This window comes from Narcine bancroftii, unplaced genomic scaffold (assembly GCF_036971445.1).
Source record: "Narcine bancroftii isolate sNarBan1 unplaced genomic scaffold, sNarBan1.hap1 Scaffold_729, whole genome shotgun sequence".
NCBI lineage: Eukaryota > Metazoa > Chordata > Chondrichthyes > Torpediniformes > Narcinidae > Narcine > Narcine bancroftii.
This window is the reverse complement of record NW_027212235.1, coordinates 1-19,468: the sequence shown is the minus strand read 5'-3', so window position 1 is coordinate 19,468 and position 19,468 is coordinate 1. Positions and strand designations below refer to the sequence as shown.

General features: G+C 48.0%; 1 protein-coding gene across 1 annotated transcript; it reads left to right on the top strand.

Moving 5' to 3' along the window:
* Positions 1-422: 422 nt before the first annotated feature.
* LOC138751123 (5-hydroxytryptamine receptor 1D-like) lies at positions 423-16,368 on the top strand. Its single transcript, XM_069913193.1, has 4 exons — positions 423-450; positions 1,133-1,297; positions 7,288-7,406; positions 10,273-16,368. The coding sequence occupies exons 1-4, from the start codon at positions 423-425 to the stop codon at positions 11,560-11,562; spliced, it is 1,602 nt and encodes a 533-aa protein (XP_069769294.1). The 3' UTR covers positions 11,563-16,368.
* The last annotated feature ends 3,100 nt before the right edge of the window (positions 16,369-19,468 follow it).

Below are 19,468 nucleotides of genomic sequence, written 5' to 3'. Positions count from 1 at the left end.
TGTGCTCTCTCATCCCCCTGCAGGTCTTCCTACTGCCTGGGTTGCTCACAAGCAGCTTTCCCACCCAGAGACCTATTATTGCCACACATTCTTCTATTAGCTATCTCTACCATCCATGTTACAGGTTCATCCCACACCACATCTACGGGAGCCCCATGCTGTCTTCACCCGATCAGGTCTGGCCGAGCACCAAGGTGCCACGTTCCTTCCAGGTCCGCTTGAAAATAATTCCCACTGTCTTTGCCCTTTCAGTTCCATGAGGTTCTAACCCAGACCTGGAAGGAACATGACCACATATAGTGTAAGCAGACGTGTAAAGGTAAAGGTTGCATGAGTCTCGAACGGACTTGGAAGGGTGAGACGGTGCGGACTCCATTTTGTTCCCCCTGTGCTCTGTCCACTCTAGTTACAGTTCACCCTACATGGTCCGCTGGGCCCACACCCTCTCAGGTCTGTTCTCGCCTCATGTTACGTACACTGTTTCATGTCCTCTTGTGCTGCACCTTGTCACGATCTTTGCAGGATCGCTTTATGGGTGGCTGCGGGGGTCATTTTTGTTTGATAATACTCCAGTATTTTTAATTAATTTATAAAAAAGTCAAGTTTTTAATTTAGACATACAACACAGTAACAGGCCCTTTTGACCCACGAGTGCATGCTGCCCAATTACATCCAATGAACCTACAATGGAAGGAAACCGGAGCCCCCGGGGAAATCCCACGCAGACATGGGGAGAACATACAAACTCGTTACAGACAGCGAGAGATTCGAACTCCAGTCCTGATCACTGGTGCTGTAAAGGCTTTGCACTAACTGCCGTTGTTGTTCATTATGAAGAGCTTTGGGTAATGGATGCACTAATTGCATGTATATCCTATGAGGCATCAACCAGTCTGTTTTACAAACAATTTCCCACCCCCCAATGCTGAATCAGTTAATAAATAATCTTAAAGCACTGTTTAAAATATTTGTTGTTTGACCATTATGTCTAAATAACTGCTGTGCTTGCTTATTCAATAAAATGTGAATAGTTTTTCTGTAAGAAAGAACAGCGAATGTTGGTAAGTGGAGCAGAAGGTTGATGTTGGTTACCTGTCATGGTTTAATGTTTTTGCACCATTCAACCCTACAGGCAATGCAGGGTCTGCTGACCTTTTAGCCAGTTGGAAGGAAATAGTCTCTTTGCTCTTGAGTTTGAGAGGTGACCTAATAGGACGTTTTGTTGCGGTTGTGTACTTACCTTCATCGGGAGCGATGCCAGCCGCCGCTGATGCTGTCAGCAAAGCAATGCACAGGAGTAATACTGCACAAACGTGGGCGTGTAAAGTGCCACTGTGCGAGTGATGGATCTCGGACGCAGGAGGAGGAGGAGAGTGAGAGGGTCAGGATTACTCACCCGTGTAGCGGTGAACCAATGAGAAGGTCAGAGGGGTTTAGCTGGGTGGTGTTTGGGGAGTTAAAGAACGCAATGTTGTGTCTGGTGAATAATAAAGAAAGTCAACTTCATGGGGGTGTGAAACGAGTGAGGGTATTCTTTATTTGTTTGTTGGCTGTGGTGAATCAGTGTTGTTATAATCATTATATGAAATGCTTTCACTTATGGGAAACAGCATTACGAGTCAACAATATAAAATAGTCTCTCAGAAATACAATACTAAATTCAAATAGGCTTTTTTTGGCCAAAATGGTGAGACTGTGGAATTTGCTTCCGGAGAGAGTGGTTGAGGCAAGCAAACATACAGTAAAAGCCCAGTTGCCCAGAATTCCAGCAACCAGCACCCTCAAGCAACTGGCAAAAAATAAATTGTGGAAAAGAAATGGGTAAAAAATAGGCAAGTTTAAAATTGGCATGCCTCGCTGCGAATTCACTAATCACGCAGACTCGAGCAAACAGCACTTATCCAGCTTAGAAACATAGAAAAACATAGAAGATAGGAGCAGGAGTAGGTCATTCGACCCTTCGAACCTGCTCCGCCATTCAACGACATCATGGCTGATCTTAAAGTTCAGTACCCCGTCCCTGCCTTCTCTCCATAACCTTTAATACCCTTATACTGAAGAAATAGATCTAATTCCCTCTTAAATATATTTAATGAACCTCCCTCTACTGCCCTCTGTGGCAATGAATTCCACAGATTCACCATCCTCTGGGTCAAGAAATTCCTCCTCATCTCGGTCCTAAATGGTTTGCCTATTATCCTCAAACCATGGTCCCAGGTTCTGGATTTTCCCATCCTTTGAAACATCCCAACTGCATCCAATCTGTCCAGTCCTGCCAGAATTTTATAGGTCTCTATGAGATCCCCTCTCAATCTTCTAAACTCCAGGGAGTACAATCCCAATTTGCGCAATCTTTCCTCCTAAGTCATTCCTGCCATTCCAGGTATCAGCCTGGTGAATCGCCTCTGCACTCCCTCCATTGCAAGAACATCCTTCCTTCGATAAGGTGACCAAAACTGCACACAATACTCCAGGTGGGGTCTCACCAAGGCCCTGTACAGCTGCAGTAAGGTATCCTTGTTCCTGGACTCAAACCCTCTTGATATGAAGGCCAACATACCATTTGCCTTTTTAACTATAGGTGCTGGATACCAGGGGTTTTATTGTATCTGCTTTTGAAGGGAGCCTAGAGAGAAATGGAGAGATTCAGTGGAGCTTAAACACCAACTGGTTGTCCTGAATGGCCTATTTCTGTGGTCCTATGTAAACACCAGAGCAACCAATAAGATTGCGGAATATTCACACTCAGCAAACCATGAAGTAAAGGGCAAAATGTTAATAATCATATAAGAGTTTTACATTAGTGTGAATTAATAATTAAAATTTTCATAGAGCGTTCAGGTAGGAGCTGGAACATGAATAAATGTGAAATGTAGCAGACTAATATTTCTAATGCAAAAAGTTGCAACTTTTGAGAGAATGACGATTCACACAAAACTAAGATTTTTAAGGTGCAAGTATATGCAAACAGATGAGATATGTTTAAATACTCATTTCATGCCAGAAATTAGAACTAGGGTAGAGTAGCTTAGAGTAGATTTACGGAACAGACTCAATGGGAATAATGGCCTGGTTCTGTTCCTTGGTCTTGTGATCTTGCGAAAACAATTTTTAGGCTTTGGTACAAAAAGCATTCCTGGAATCCTTGTCACATCACTTATTTCATGGTTTTAAACTGAAGATTGTAAACCAGCGAACACAACATCAGAGAAACAGGCCCTTTGGCCCATCTAGACTGTGCCAAACTATTATTCTGCCTCGTCCCAATGACTGCACCTGGATCATAGCCCTCAATACCCCTCCCATCCATGTACCTATCCAAATTTTTCTTAAATGTCAAAATCGAGCAGTATTCACCACTTCAGCTGGCAACTCGTTCCACACACCTCTCTCCACACTCCTTTCTCCACACACTCCTCTCCCCACACACATCTCTCCACACACTTCTCGCCACACACCTCTCTCCACACATTCCTCTCTCCACACTCCTCTCTCACACACTCCTCACTCCACACACTCCTCTCTCCACAAACCTCTCTCCACACACTCCTCCCTCCACAAACCTCTCTCCACACACTCCTCTCTCACACACTCCTCACTCCACACACTCCTCTCTCCACAAACCTCTCTCCACACACTCCTCTCTCCACAAACCTCTCTCCACACAATCATCTCTCCACACACCTCTCTCCACACACTTCTCTCTTTACACACCTCTCTCCACACAAATCTCTCTCCACACACACCTCTCTCCACACACTCCTCTCTCCACACACTCCTCTCTCCACAAACCTCTCTCCACACACTCCTCTCTCCACAAACCTCTCTCCACACAAACCTCTCTCCACGCACTCTCTCCACTCACCTCTCTCCACACACTCCTCTCTCCACACAACACTCTCCACACACCTTTCTCCACACACTCCTCTCTCCACACATCTCTCTCCACAAACTTCTCTCCACACACTCCTCTCTCCACAGACTCCTCTCTCCACAGACTCCTCTCTCCACAGACTCCTCTCTCCACAGACTCCTCTCTCCACACACCTCTCTCCACAAACCTCTCTCCACACACTCCTCTCTCCACACATTCCTCTCTCCACAAACCTCTCTCCACACACTACTCTCTCCACAAACCTCTCTCCACACAAACCTCTCTCCACAAACCTCTCTCCACACAAACCTCTCTCCACACACTCCTCTCACAACACTCCTCTCTCCACACCTCTCTCCACAAACCTCTCTCCACACATACCTCAATCCACACAAACCTCTCTCCACACTCCTCTCCTCTCTCCACAAACCTCTCTCCACACAAACCTCTCTCCACACAAACCTCTCTCCACACACTCCTCTTTTCACAAACCTCTCTCCACACACTCCTCTCTCCACAAACCTCTCTCCACACAAACCTCTCTCCACACTCCTCTCCTCTCTCCACAAACCTCTCTCCACACAAACCTCTCTCCACACACACCTCTCTCCACACACTCCTCTCTCCACACACTCCTCTCTCCACAAACCTCTCTCCATACACCTCTCTCCACACACCTCTATCCACAAACCTCTCTCCACACAAACCTCTCCTCTCTCCACAAACCTCTCTTCACACAAACCTCTCTCCACACACTCCTCTCTCCACACACCTCTCTCCACACACCTCTCTCCACATACCTCTCTACACACTCCTCTATCCACACACCTCTCTCCCCACACACTTCTCTCTACACACTACTCTCTCCACACACCTCTCTCCACACACTTCTCTCTCCACACACTCCTCTCTCCACACACTCCTCTCTCCACAAACCTCTCTCCACATACCTCTCTCCACACACTCCTCTCTCCACAAACCTCTCTCCACACACTCCTCTCTCCACAAACCTCTCTCCACACACTCCTCTATCCACACACCTCTCTCCACACACCTCTCTCCACACACTCCTCTCTCCACACACTCCTCTCTCCACACACTCCTCTCTCCACAAACCTCTCTCCACACACTCCTCTCTCCACACACCTCTCTCCACACACTCCTCTCTCCACACACTCCTCTCTCCACACTCTCTCTCCACACACCTCTCTGCACACAAACCTCTCTCCACACACTCCTCTCTCCACACACTCCTCTCTCCACACACTCCTCTCTCCACAAACCTCTCTCCACACACCTCTCTCCACACACCTCTCTCCACACACCTCTCTCCACACACCTCTCTCCACACACTCTCTCCACACACTCCTCTCTCCCCACACACTCCTCTCTCCACAAACCTCTCTCCACACATCTCTCTCCACAAACCTCTCTCCACACTCCTCTCCTCTCTCCACAAACCTCTCTCCACACAAACCTCTCTCCCACACAAACCTCTCTCCACACACTCCTCTCTTCACAAACCTCTCTCCACACACACCTCTCTCCCACAAACCTCTCTCCACACAAACCTCTCTCCACACTCCTCTCCTCTCTCCACAAACCTCTCTCCACACAAACCTCTCTCCACACACACCTCTCTCCACACACTCCTCTCTCCACACACTCCTCTCTCCACAAACCTCTCTCCACACACCTCTCTCCACAAACCTCTCTCCACACAAACCTCTCCTCTCTCCACACACCTCTCTCAACAAACCTCTCTTCACACAAACCTCTCTCCACACACTCCTCTCTCCACACTCCTCTCTCCACACACCTCTCTCCACACACCTCTCTCCACACACTCCTCTATCCACACACCTCTCTCCCCACACACTTCTCTCCACACACTACTCTCTCTACACACCTCTCTCCACACACTTCTCTCTCCACACACTCCTCTCTCCACACACCTCTCCACACACCTCTCTCCACACACTCCTCTCTCCACACACTCCTCTCTCCACACACTCCTCTCTCCACAAACCTCTCTCCATAAACCTCTCTCCACACACTCCTCTATCCACACACCTCTCTCCCCACACACTTCTCTCCACACACTACTCTCTCCACACACCTCTCTCCACACACTCCTCTCTCCACACACTCCTCTCTCCACAAACCTCTCTCCACACACTCCTCTATCCACACACCTCTCTCCCCACACACTTCTCTCCACACACTACTCTCTCCACACACCTCTCTCCACACACTTCTCTCTCCACACACTCCTCTCTCCACACACTCCCCTCTCCACAAACCTCTCTCCACACACCTCTCTCCACACACTCCTCTCTCCACACACTCCTCTCTCCACAAACCTCTCTCCACACACTCCTCTCTCCACAAACCTCTCTCCACACACTCCTCTCTCCCACAAACCTCTCTCCACACACTCCTCTATCCACACACCTCTCTCCACACACTCCTCTCTCCACACACCTCTCCACACACCTCTCTCCATACACTCCTCTCTCCACACACTCCTCTCTCCACACACTCCTCTCTCCACAAACCTCTCTCCATAACCTCTCTCCACACACTCCTCTCTCCACACACCTCTCTCCACACACTCCTCTCTCCACACACTCCTCTCTCCACACACTCCTCTCTCCACACACCTCTCTGCACACAAACCTCTCTCCACACACTCCTCTCTCCACACACTCCTCTCTCCACACACTCATCTCTCCACAAACCTCTCTCCACACACCTCTCTCCACACACCTCTCTCCACACACCTCTCTCCACACACTCCTCTCTCCACACACTCCTCTCTCCACACACTCCTCTCTCCACAAACCTCTCTCCACACACCTCTCTCCACACACCTCTCTCCACACACTCCTCTCTCCACACACTCCTCTCTCCACAAACCTCTCTCCACACACTCCTCTCTCCACAAACCTCTCTCCACACACTCCTCTATCCACACACCTCTCTACACACTCCTCTCTCCACACACCTCTCTCCACACACTCCTCTCTCCACACACTCCTCTCTCCACAAACCTCTCTCCACACACCTCTCTCCACACACCTCTCTCCACACACTCCTCTCTCCACAAACCTCTCTCCACACACTCCTCTCTCCACAAACCTCTCTCCACACACTCCTCTATCCACACACCTCTCTACACACTCCTCTCTCCACACACCTCTCTCCACACCTCTCTCTCTCTCTCTCTCTCTCTCTCTCTCTCTCTCTTGGCATCTCACCTTTCACTCTTAACCCTTGACTTCTAGTTCTTGTCTCACCCAACCTCAAAGGAGAAATCCTGCTTGCATTTACTCTGTCTGCACCCCTCATAAGTTTATATACAGAAAGCCGAATACTCTTTTGGCTTAAGTTCTTGTGAGTCATTATCTCAGAGGATGTTTCCTGGACCAAACACACCAATGGCATCGTGAAGAAACCACGCCAGCGCGTCTACTCCCTCGGGAGCTTGCGGGGGTTCGGTATGACATCAGAAACTGGCAAACCTCTACAGGTATGTGGCGGAAAGTGTGCTGACCAGCTGCATCACGGTCTGGTATGGGAACACCAATATCCCTGAGCATAAAGCCCTGCAAAACGTAGTGGACACAGCCCAGGACACCACAGGAGAAACCTTCCCCACCATCGAGAACATCTACAGGGATCTCTGCCGTCAGAGAGCAGCAGCCATCATCAAAGATCCACACCACCCAGCACACACTCTGTTCTCTCTGCTACCATCAGGAAAGAGGTCTAGGTGCCACAAGACTCACACCACCAGGTTCAGGAACAGTTGGTATCCCTCCACCATCAGACTCCTGAACAACAAACTCAATCAGGGATTCATAAGGACTCTTACTTGTGCACTTTATTGATTTTCTTTTTGTTCTCACTGTATTGCACAGTCAGTTTGTTTACCTTTATTGATTTGTTCTCGTGTGTACATTGAGTACAGTTTTTTGGCACGACCAGTAAGAGGTAATTCTGCCTCACTTGTGTGGAAAAGAATCTCAGGGTTGTATGTATTCTGACAATAAACCTGAAATTGGTGGCAGTAGCTGGGAAGTACAAATTCAAGTAGTTAGATGAATCTGAAATAAAAGAAAAGGCTGGTATTTCTCATGGCAATCAGGAAATTACTAGATTGTTGTTTAAAATAAAACACCTGCTTCAGTGGCGTCCTACTGGGAAGGAAATCTGTGAGTGAATTAAAAAAAAACTCCAGATTAGGTCGCTGAACTAAGCCTCTGCAGACACCAGACATTTGTGGACATGAAAGATTTAAAGATAACAACCAAGGTTCAAGATTCAATTTATTGTCATGTAATAAAGAGAGTGAAATATCACAAAAAAGAAATAATCTTTGTCTGCCGTAAGGCAGAAATTGCCTGAAGCACCTCTTACAGTCAGAGAAAGAGAAGCAAAAGAGAGATCCCCAAATGGGGATAAATGTAAAACTTTCTGGCCAGAAAGATCATTAACAAGGCAATATGGCATGTCATGCCCACAAAGTGCATACTTTTCAAGGAATATCGTTTTCTGGAGATCTCATATATTTATGACTTCAGGATATTATTCTGCAAAACAGCAAAATGTTGTGGAAATCGATGACAGTGATCTCTGATTTTCTGGAGAACTTAGACGGTGAACTTAATTTACATAGACCATTCAACCCGTCAGGTTCGTGTCGGTTCCCACTCGAGCAATCTGGATCAGTGCCCAATCACCCCTCCTTATTTCTTGTATCACTGAAACATCCCAACTCTCACCAGAGGTTGATTTTGCATTAAAATCATGACTGTTGGGCAGTTTTGCTGTGGGCTGGAATGTCCTAGTGTCCCTGCATCTGATAGACCCCTGCTTATTTTCCAATGTCTTATTGGATAGTACAAGGGGTGGAATATTCTGTTGGCCTTTGTTTGACTGAATGTTAGGATGGGGAGTTGATGAGGGGAGGATGCCTATCTTTATCGAACAGTGGCAATTGTGCTGGGAGATGGGGATTACCTGTGGAAGGGACTCTACAAATTCTTCCTGAGATACCCACAAAGTCTCAAGATGCCCTTGGTCATGCCTTAGGCATCTGTCCCACTTTAATGCACTCAATGGTTGCCAACACCTTGGCATATTTTATACTGGAGGGCATTGCAACTGGTTTACTTCAATTCATTTGCTGCCAGTGATCTCCTCCACTGTAAAAACTAATGGGACAATTCTTTCCCTTGGGACCCTTTTACTCTGAATAGAATTATTTGGGATTTTCCTTTATCCTGTCTGCCAGATCCACCTCATGTCTTTAGTTTGCCCCTCTCATTTTCCTTTTGGGTATACTAAAACACCCACACTTACTGTGGGAATTGCTTGAACACTTAATATTGACGATGCCATGTCTCCTTTCTTCTCATGAGGAGAGTCACAATATTCCTCATTAACAAAGGTCTATGTACTCGCAGGGACATTCTGTTCCTGACCTTTCCCTGATGCAAGGTTAATGTCCTCTATCTTGCTGATGGTGTTGGGTGTGCCTGTTCCTCACTGATAATGTTGGGGCTGCCTGTATCCCAGTGGTGGTGTTGGGTGTGCCTGTATTTCCCTGATGACTGTGTTGGGTTTGCCTGTATCCCACTGGTGGTGTTGGATGTGCCTGTACCTCACTGATAATGTTGGGGCTGCCGGTATCCCACTGGTGGTGTTGGGTGTGCCGGTATCCCACTGGTGGTGTGGGTGTGCCTGTATCTCCCTGATGACTGTGTTGAGTTTGCCTGTATCTCACTGATGCTGTTGAGTGTGCCTGTATCTCCCTGATGACTGTGTTGAGTTTGCCTGTATCTCACTGATGCTGTTGAGTGTGCCTGTATCTCACTGATGCTGTTGAGTGTGCCTGTATCTCACTGATGGTGTTGGGTGTGCCTGTATCTCACTGATGGTGTTGGGTGTGCTTGTATCTCACTGATGGTGTTGGGTGTGCCTGTATCTCACTGATGGTGTTGGGTGTGCCTGTATCTCACTGATGGCTGTGTTGGGTGTGCCGATATCCCACTGGTGGTGTTGGATGTGCCTGTATCTCACTGATGGTGTTGGGTGTGCCTGTATCTCACTGATGGTGTTGGGTGTGCCTGTATCTCACTGATGGCTGTGTTGGGTGTGCCGATATCCCACTGGTGGTGTTGGATGTGCCTGTATCTCACTGATGGTGTTGGGTGTGCTTGTATCTCACTGATGGTGTTGGGTGTGCCTGTACCTCACTGATGCTGTTGAGTGTGCCTGTATCTCGTTGATGGCTGTGTTCAGTTACCTGTATTTCATTGATGGTGATGCATGGTACCACTCCTGTGTTTCTGGCCCTGTGACCATTCCTCTTTCTGCTTATCCCCATGCAGGACCTGTGCCTCTACGTGGGCTACACGTCGTCGGTGTACTGCACTGCCTCGGTGCTGACCCTGGCTGCCATCGCGCTGGACCGCTACCATGCCATCATTGACTGCCTGCAGTACCACTCACGGAGCACAGTGCGTCGCACGGCCGCTACTGTGGCCTGGATCTGGCTGCAGTCGGCGCTCAGCAGCTGCCCCCCGCTGCTGGGCTGGGGCCGCTTCGGCTACTCTCCAGCTATCCGCAGCTGCTCAGTGGCGTGGGCCGACAGCCTGAGCTACACAGGTTTCGTGGCTGTCTTCTCCTTCCTGCTGCCCGCCTCCGTCATGATCTTCTGCTACGTGCGTATCGTTGGCGTGGCGCGCAGCCATGCCAAGAGGATCCACGACATTGAGAACCAGCTGCAGCGCCGCCCGGCAGCCAGAGGTCACGCTGCCGACCGCCCCACCTTCTCGCACCTCATCACCAGCGTCCACTCATCTGTCCTGTCTGACTATCGGTGTGAGGAAGGCCACGGCTGCTGTCAGCCAGGTGTACAGGCCAAGGGACCGGACATCTTCTGCAAGTACAGCAGCCCTGGCCGGGAGCACCACGGGGCCTTCCGCCTCTTCTTGGTCATCTTCGCCTTCTTCTGCTGCTGGGTGCCCTATGAGGTGGTAGGCCTGGTGCAAGCCGTCGAAGCAGCTGTGGCAGGTAGTCAGCAAGCTTCCAGCGTGCCTCCAGGCCTAGTGACTGCTGCCTACTGGTTGGCCCTGCTCAACTCGGACATCAACCCGCTGCTGTATGCGCTGCTCAGCAAGAGGTTTCGCAAGGCCCTACACCACTGGCAGCGCCGGTTGGAGGTGAAGGCTGGCCTCGGGCGGGCCCAGCAGCAGGCCGGCGCCCCAGCTGACCTACTACATGCCAAGCCACCAGCCGGCCAGAGGAGGACCAGCTCCAACGTGACGGGCATCAGCCAGCTCAGCCCCCGCCAGCAGGCCTTCCAGGCCCGCTCTTGCTCCATCTTTTCCATCAGCTCCCTTCCCCGTGGTGGCCCAGATGAACCCTTGGACGACCTGCTGCTGTCTGGCCCGGCATCGGCTGGTTCCCTGGTGTTTGTGCCATGTGGCAAGGTGCCGGAGCACCACAGGGACCCGCAGAATGAGCCTCTCCCCAAACATTACTTGACAGTCCCGCAGCTTCCCCCAGAGGCCGACACCATGCTGCTGCCATCGCAGACATTTAGCGAGAAGCAATCGTCCACTTATGTTTTTGGAAATATCATCGTTAAGGTTGAAAATGATGCAGTTGACCTGTAGATATTGATGCGTGTATTGTAAACCTGAATGCCACTAATGGGGCTCCATTAGTGTGTGAAAGTGCCAAAACAATGGGTCCCAGTTGGCTCACCTGCTGTTGAATACAAGGCACAGATACTGGACATTCATAGCCACAGTAAAAACACAATCCTGGAGAAACTCAGCTGGTGAAACAGTAGACTTTACATAAAGGTAAAGATGCACAATCAACATTTCAGGATTGAGCCCTTCAACAAGGTATGAACAAAATGCAGGTGCCTGAACAAAATGTACAGTACGCTACAACAGGACTGCTCCCCCTTCTCCCTCTCTTCCCCATCCCTCTGCCTCCCTTCCTCCAGCTCTCCACCCCCGTCCCTCTCCATTCACAGAGCCGTCCCGCCGTCCCCCACCCCCACTTGCTTATTCACCTATTACCTCTTGCCTGTGGGACTGGGCTCCTCCCCCTGCCCCTCTCCTCCTCTACCATTTTGTTCATACCCTGATGAAGGGCTGAAACCCGAAATGTTGGTTATGCATCTTTATCTTTGCTGTATAAACTACACTGTTTGAGTTTCTCCAGTATTGTGTTTTTACTCCATCCACGGTGTCTGCAGGCTTTTGTGTTTTACAACCATAGCCACAGATTTATTTCAGCCAGGTGAAAAAGCCAAAACACACATGCCCGTTTGAATTCCAGTCGATCCATCTTACATAATGTCCAACACTCATGAACGCTGGAACTTTTGGCACAGGAGAAGGCCATTTGGCCCATGAGCCAATGGTAATGCTTGTGAAGCAATCTGGTCACCATTATTCTTTCACTCTGAGCCCACATCCCTGCAAGTTACTGGGTCTGAAGTGTTGATCAAATTCCCACTTGAGAGCTCTGATTGTTTTTCCTACCCTTGCTGGAATCCTACAGCACAGAACCATGCTCTTCAGACCATCTTGTTGGTGCCTACCAAGCTAATCCCACTTGCCTACATTTATCCCAAATCCTTGTAAACATTTCCTACCTACGTACCTTTCTAAATGGATTTTTATCTTTGGTGTTTCCCTGCTTCTACCATTTCCTCTGGCAGAATGATCCATTCTACCCACCACCTTCTGTGAAGAACGTGCCCTCAGGACCCTTTTTAGATCTTTCCCCTCTCACCTTGAACCTATCCCCCTCTAGTTCTAGATCCCCCCTAATCTGGGGAAAAGCCTGTGATTACCCTACCTGTGCCCCTCATGATTCTATAGACCTCTATCACAGTAACCCGCTGCGCAAACAGTTTTCCCCTTCTAGCTTGGGATTTAAGCTCCCTCTCTGGTTCTTGAACTATTAATGGGAAAAGGCATCTTAGTTTGCCCTAACTCAATGAAACAGCTTCTCTGAGCTGTTCCACCACCCACCCCCAACTCATACACAAACGCATTGTATAATTTGTTAAAGGCAAAAAGATCAGGGGAAAAATGTGAAAGGGGAAATTACATCCATTGTGTCCCGGTCTGTACTGAATTTGGTGAAGAGGTCAAAGGGTGTGAACCATCCATGGAGTGAATGGTGTGGTTTTCGCACGTCCAGTGGATGATGTTTCACTGGAGGCATATTATATATGCCTTTAAAATAATCATTTGTTTTATTTGACATGCATAAGTTGACAACATAATGTGTTTAAATACAAACAGGAAGACGGTGGGCCACTAAAACGTGAACATAATTGCAAGATATCACCAGGTGCTGTAAATCTGAAATTGAAACAAAAATCTTGGAAATACGCCACAAATCTGACAGCATCTCTGGAGAGAGGACCACGTGGCAGCAAGATGAAGCCTCGCTGATCACAGATTTTCTACACTTTCTGTTTTAATTTCAGATTACCATCACGTGGAGTATTTTGCACTTTTCATGGTAAATGCTCATTTTTGCTAAGTGGACTCATTTTTCCTCTGTTTCCTTCAGGACTGGAAATTTGCAAATGTTATACCTCTGTTGAAATAACGTAACCCGGTTATTCCCTCAACACCTCATCTTCCGTCTGGGCACCCTCCAACCAGATGGCATTAACATCGACTCCTGTTTCCTTTAGCACCTCCCACCCCTTTCCCACCAAATCTCTCGGTTTCCATAGTCCTTTCCTTTCCCCCAGCTCTGCATTCATGGACATACCCCCACCCCCCCACATTTCTCCGATCAATTCTCAGCTTTTCTCTCCTGGCCTCCTATCCATGGGCTGTTGGCCTGTGCTCAGCCCCAAAATACTGGTTATATATCTTTGCCTCCTGTGGCCACTGTGGGACCTGCTGAGTTTCTCCAGCAGGTTTGTGTATTGACCTCAATCACAGTGTCCGCAGACTTCCTTGTTTCACTAGAGAGCATAGATGAAAGGTGAGAGGGAAGAGAGTTAAAGGGAACCTGAGGGACACCCTTTTCACACAGAGGGTGGGTGGGTGCACGGAACGAGCTGTTAAAGGAAGCTGTAAAGGGGCTGCACTACAATGCTTGAAAGACAGGCGCGTGGATAGAAAAGGTCTTGAGGAATCTGTGCCAAATGCAGACAAATGGGACCAGCTCGGTTAGCATGGACATGTTCAGCTGAAAGGCCTGTTTCTGTGTTGTATGTCCATGACAATCAGAATGGCAGTGGTTACTTGAACATGATTGGGTGCATTATGGAAAGCCAGCACTTGTTTGCATTTCTTTCCATTGAACCATGGATGATTCACACCCTTTAACCTCTTCACCAAATTCAGTACAGACCGGGACACAATGGATGTAATTTCCCCTTTCACATTTTGCCTCTGGTCTTTTTGCCTTTAACAAATTATACAATGCCCTTTGGCCCTTCAAGTCAGTGCTGAACTATTCTCCCTAGTCCCACCGACCTGCACCCCAACCATAGCCCTCCATATCTTTCCAATCTGTCCAGATTCTTCTTAAAAATTAAAATTGAGCCTGCATCCAACACTCTCACTGGCAGCTCACTCCACAATCTCGAGTTAAAAAAGATGTAGAGGCTTTGGAGATGATGTACTAAAATAATTCCAAGGAGTGATAAGCTTCAGTCATACGGATCGTCAGGAGAAATTGGAACTGTTTGCCTTGGAACAGAAGAGCTTACGAGATAATCTGATAAAGGTATTTAAAATTTTAAGGATCAAGAACCAGGAAGCAGAGAATGAAGACGAGCAGGAAAAATGGCAGGAGGAAAAGCATTTGCACAGTGAGTGGTTTGGTCTGGAATACACAGCCACGGGTAGGGATGAAGGAAGATCCCAAATGGAGTTGGAAATGCGTTCAAAAGGGAAGTATTTGAAATGAACAGAAGAAGGGTGAGGGAGTGGGAATAGTTAGTTTGATTTTACATAAAGTTGGTGTGAACTCAGTGAGCAGAATGGTTTCATGCCATGCGATTACGCTTTACTGGCCTTGGATTAGTGTGCTCTGAGTGAGGTGAACTATTCAACCCATTGAATACTTCAGAAGCTGAACTTTAAATGTCAATGTTGGTGGGTCCATGGGAAGAGAGTCTGATTAATTGGCCAACATCCCTCAGTCATTGTTAATCTGATTATTGTAAAACTGCAGTCAGGAAGTCATCCAGCACCCGCCCATTTCTGCAGCTCATCCATCTCCAGACCCTAGCAATGCTCTCAGAAAATCTGGCAGCCAGTCTCAGTAAGTTACAACTTCCTCCAGCTTAACGTAACAAAACAGAAAACATCCTCTTCACACTCTTATCCCCCCAAAATGCAACCTCTCTCAACCCTCTGCCTGTCATATTGTGTCTACCTTCACTCTACGTTGTCCTCTAACTGGAATACCACGCCTCATATTGACCACTTCATTACCTCATTGCATCTAAATAGTGACATGTCCGAGTTCTGTTTCCTACATCACATGAAACCTCAAATGAAATTCATTGGCCGCAAAGCACTTTGCTTGTAATGGTTGGAAGGTGAAAGGTGCCATAGCAACAGAGTCGGTTTTCCTGTCCTTGCCTTGAACCTCAGCACTTCAAACCTCAGGTTTTGCTACCTAAGTCAGCTCACCTGACCGTCACTACCAAAACCACATCAAGCTTTCCAGAACTACAAATTCAAGCCTCTTGCCTTGATCTCCACATGCTCCTCTGGTAAGACCTCATTCACTTTCAATAAGCTATCAACCCCCAAACTTCTCTTTGAGTGTCCCCTTTTAGAAATATTCCTCCTAACCTGATACCCCATCCTGGATTAACTTTCCTCTTTTCTGCCATTAATCACTGCACTTTAACTGGTTGGGTGACAGATCAGAAGGCCAACTCTGAATCCTTCCATCCCTCTCTTCCCAGTCAATCCCATGCCCAAATGGATCATTCCTCCCAACCTATTCCTTACCTCTGCTATCATTTTGATCTTTGGAGCTCTTGTGGCATTAAGTCACTGTTACAAATATAGGCTGTTGAAGTAAAACACTTTACAAACAATAGTTTTATTCACAATAGGTTTTTTTTTGCCCTGCCTAAACTTAATACTTGACCAGGTGCTTCAGGTTTCTGTGATGTCTGACACTCCTTTGTGGAACACAAAAATATTAACTTGCAATATATAGACTGAAAATGACTTTTATTCCCACAAGTAGCCTGTTGTCCAGTGACAGCTGGGTCAGTTGGTAACAGTAAACTGTAAACTCACAAAATGAAACACAATGGGAGCAGTCCGAGTCTTGCAGTTTACTCGTCTGCCACAGCGCAAATTCTGCTCAAGGAACTCACTGTGCCTTTCCTATCTGGAGAGACCATATGCAGTTTAGTTGATTGCAGTTCAATTGATAATAAAATTGTTTTTAAAACTTCAGATCCTTCCACTGAGTGTTGACAATGCCTAAAGGGTTGTGTTATTATCTCTGGACAGAATGATGCATTTGATGAACATGCTTAAACACGAGAAGGAGTTGATATATTCCACATTTCTGCTTTTCCTCCATAACACTCTAATCTTAACAGTCAGTATCAATGGTTTATAGTTTGGCATTAACTTGCACGACTGATAACTTATGCACATGACCAGATTCTAACCAATTACTTATGAAAAGTCTGGGATGACTTTGTTTCTCGTCGGGAATTGTGAGAGCAAAACTTGGAACAAGAAGAGGAAGGTTTAAAAAGCACCGAGAAAGGAAGGTGGTTGTTTGTTTCACATCAGGAACACCGAGAGCAGGTCTTGGATCAAGGAGGGTGTAAAAAACACCAGGAGAGGTAGGTGCTTGTTTAAATTTCTCCATTGGCTAATTAGCTGTGGCCAATAAAGGGAAGGGAAGCTGAAGTGTTAACTGTAAGAGTAGGATTTTGAGACTTTGGCAAGCAGAGGCATTGGCGTTGGAATAAACCCTGTCAAGGATCAGAAGTCAGGTAAGGATAAGTTTTCCTAACTTATTTTTCTTTCCCTGACGACTTCATCTGTGACCATGCAACTGCAGACCATATTAGGGAATTGGAGCTAGAGTTGGAGAGGAGTCACAGGGATGCAATTGCTCTAGGAGTTAGGAGGAAGGCAGCTGGTTGACAGGAGGGGGAACAGGCAGGCAGTGCAGGGGGAACAGGCAGACAGTGCAGGGGGAACAGGCAGGCAGTGCAAGGTGTTCTTGTGGTCTTTCCCCTCAGACATGTTTATTTTGTATACTGTTGCGGGGAATGAACTACCAGAGACAAGCCTTGCCGGTCAGGTATCTGGCACGGAGTCTGGCCCTCTGGCTAAGAAGGGAAAGGAGGAGAAGAGGCCAACTGCAATGAGAAGGGATTCAATAGTGAGGGGAAAAGATAAGCAGTTCCGTGGAAGACATCAAGAATCCTGGATGGTATGTTGCCTCCCAGGTGCTGGGGTCAGGGATATCTTCGATCAAATTCATAGGATTCTCAAGAGGGATGTGAGCAGCCAGGTGTCTTGGTCCATGTAGGGACCATTGATGTGGGTAGGAAGGGTGATAAGGTCCTGCAAAGAGAGTTCAGGGAGTTAGGTGTGAAGTTGGAAGGACAGGATTTCCAGGGTTGTGATCTCAGGATTGCTACCCATGCCATGTGCTAGTGAGGTTAGAAAGAGGAGGAGAATGCAGCTTCACACATGGCTAAAGACATAGTGCAGGAGGGAGGACTTCAGGTTTCTGGATCATTGGGGTCTCTTCCAGGGAAGGTGGGGCCTGTGCAGCAGGATGATTTGCATCTGAACTAGAGGTGGACTAATATCCTTGTGGGAAGGTTTGCTGCTGCTGCTCTGGGGGAGGGGGGTGGGAGGGGGTGTTAAACTAGATTTGCAGGAGGATGGGAACCAGAGTGCCAGAGCAGATAGTGGAAGAGAAAAAGATGATAAGACTGCATACAAAGTACGTTGGAAATAATGCTCTCAGGTGCATTTATTTCAATGCAAGGAGTATTGCAGGAAAGGCAGACAGTTTAGAGGGTGGATTGGCATATGGATTATGACCATGAGTGAAACTTGGTTTTCACTCAGTGTTGCTTCAGAAGCATTAGAGTGGGAGGATGAAAGGGGGAGGAGTGGCATTGCTCATCAGTGAAAATGTCGCAGCTGTGTTCAGGTAGGACAGACTATAGGGTTCATTTACTGATGCTATATGGGCGGAGCATGGCGTCGGCAAGTGCAACGACAATGGGCGCCTCCTGTTGGAGCTCTGCGCAGAACAGCGGCTTGTCATTACAAACACCCTTTTTCAGCAGAGGGACAGCCTTAAGACCACCTGGATGCATCCCCGATCCAAACACTGGCACCTCCTGGACTACATCCTGGTGCGAGAAAGTGACAAACGAGATGTGCTCCACACCAGGGTCATGCCTAGTGCGGAATGCCACACTGACCACCGGCTGGTTCGCTGCAAGCTCAACCTTCACTTCAAGCCAAAGCCCAGGAACAATAAAGCCCCCAGAAAGAGGTTCAATGTTGGAAACCTGCAGTCAGACGAAGCGAGAGGAAACTTCCAGGCAAACCTCAAAGCAAAGCTCAACGATGCAACCCGCCTCACGGACCCGTCCCCTGAAACCCTCTGGGATCAGTTGAAGACTACCATACTGCAATCCACTGAAGAGGTACTGGGCTTCTCCTCCAGGAAAAACAAGGACTGGTTTGACGAAAACAGCCAGGAAATCCAGGAGCTGCTGGCAAAGAAGCGAGCTGCCCACCAGGCTCACCTTACAAAGCCGTCCTGTCCAGAGAAGAAACAAGCCTTCCGTCGCGCATGCAGCCATCTTCAGCGCAAACTCCGAGAGATCCAAAATGAGTGGTGGACTAGCCTCGCCAAACGAACCCAGCTCAGCGCGGACATTGGCGACTTCAGGAGTTTCTACAAGGCTCTAAAGGCTGTGTACGGCCCCTCACCCCAAGTCCAAAGCCCGCTGCGCAGCTCAGATGGCAAAGTCCTCCTCAGCGACAAGATCTCCATCCTCAACCGATGGTCAGAACACTTCCAATCTCTTTTCAGTGCCAACCGCTCAGTCCAAGATTCTGCCCTGCTCCAGCTCCCTCAACAGCCCCTAAGGCTAGAGCTGGATGAGGTTCTCACCCTGGATGAAACATATAAGGCAATCGAACAACTGAAAAGTGGCAAAGCAGCAGGTATGGATGGAATCCCCCCAGAGGTCTGGAAGGCTGGCGGCAAAACTCTGCATGCCAAACTGCATGAGTTTTTCAAGCTTTGTTGGGACCAAGGAAAACTGCCTCAGGATCTTCGTGATGCCACCATCATCACCCTGTACAAAAACAAAGGCGAGAAATCAGACTGCTCAAACTACAGGGGAATCACGTTGCTCTCCATTGCAGGCAAAATCTTCGCTAGGATTCTACTAAATAGAATAATACCTAGTGTCGCCGAGAATATTCTCCCAGAATCACAGTGCGGCTTTCGCGCAAACAGAGGAACTACTGACATGGTCTTTGCCCTCAGACAGCT

What these genes read in the sequence shown, in the direction of transcription:
- LOC138751123 (XM_069913193.1), top strand. Translation starts at nt 423, where the DNA reads ATGGTCCGCTGGGCCCACACCCTCTCAG. An exon ending in CTGGGCCCACACCCTCTCAG is followed by an intron (nt 451 to 1,132) that starts GTCTGTTCTCGC and finishes TCAACCCTACAG; the next exon opens with GCAATGCAGGGTCTGCTGAC. An exon ending in CAGCAAAGCAATGCACAGGA is followed by an intron (nt 1,298 to 7,287) that starts GTAATACTGCAC and finishes TCATTATCTCAG; the next exon opens with AGGATGTTTCCTGGACCAAA.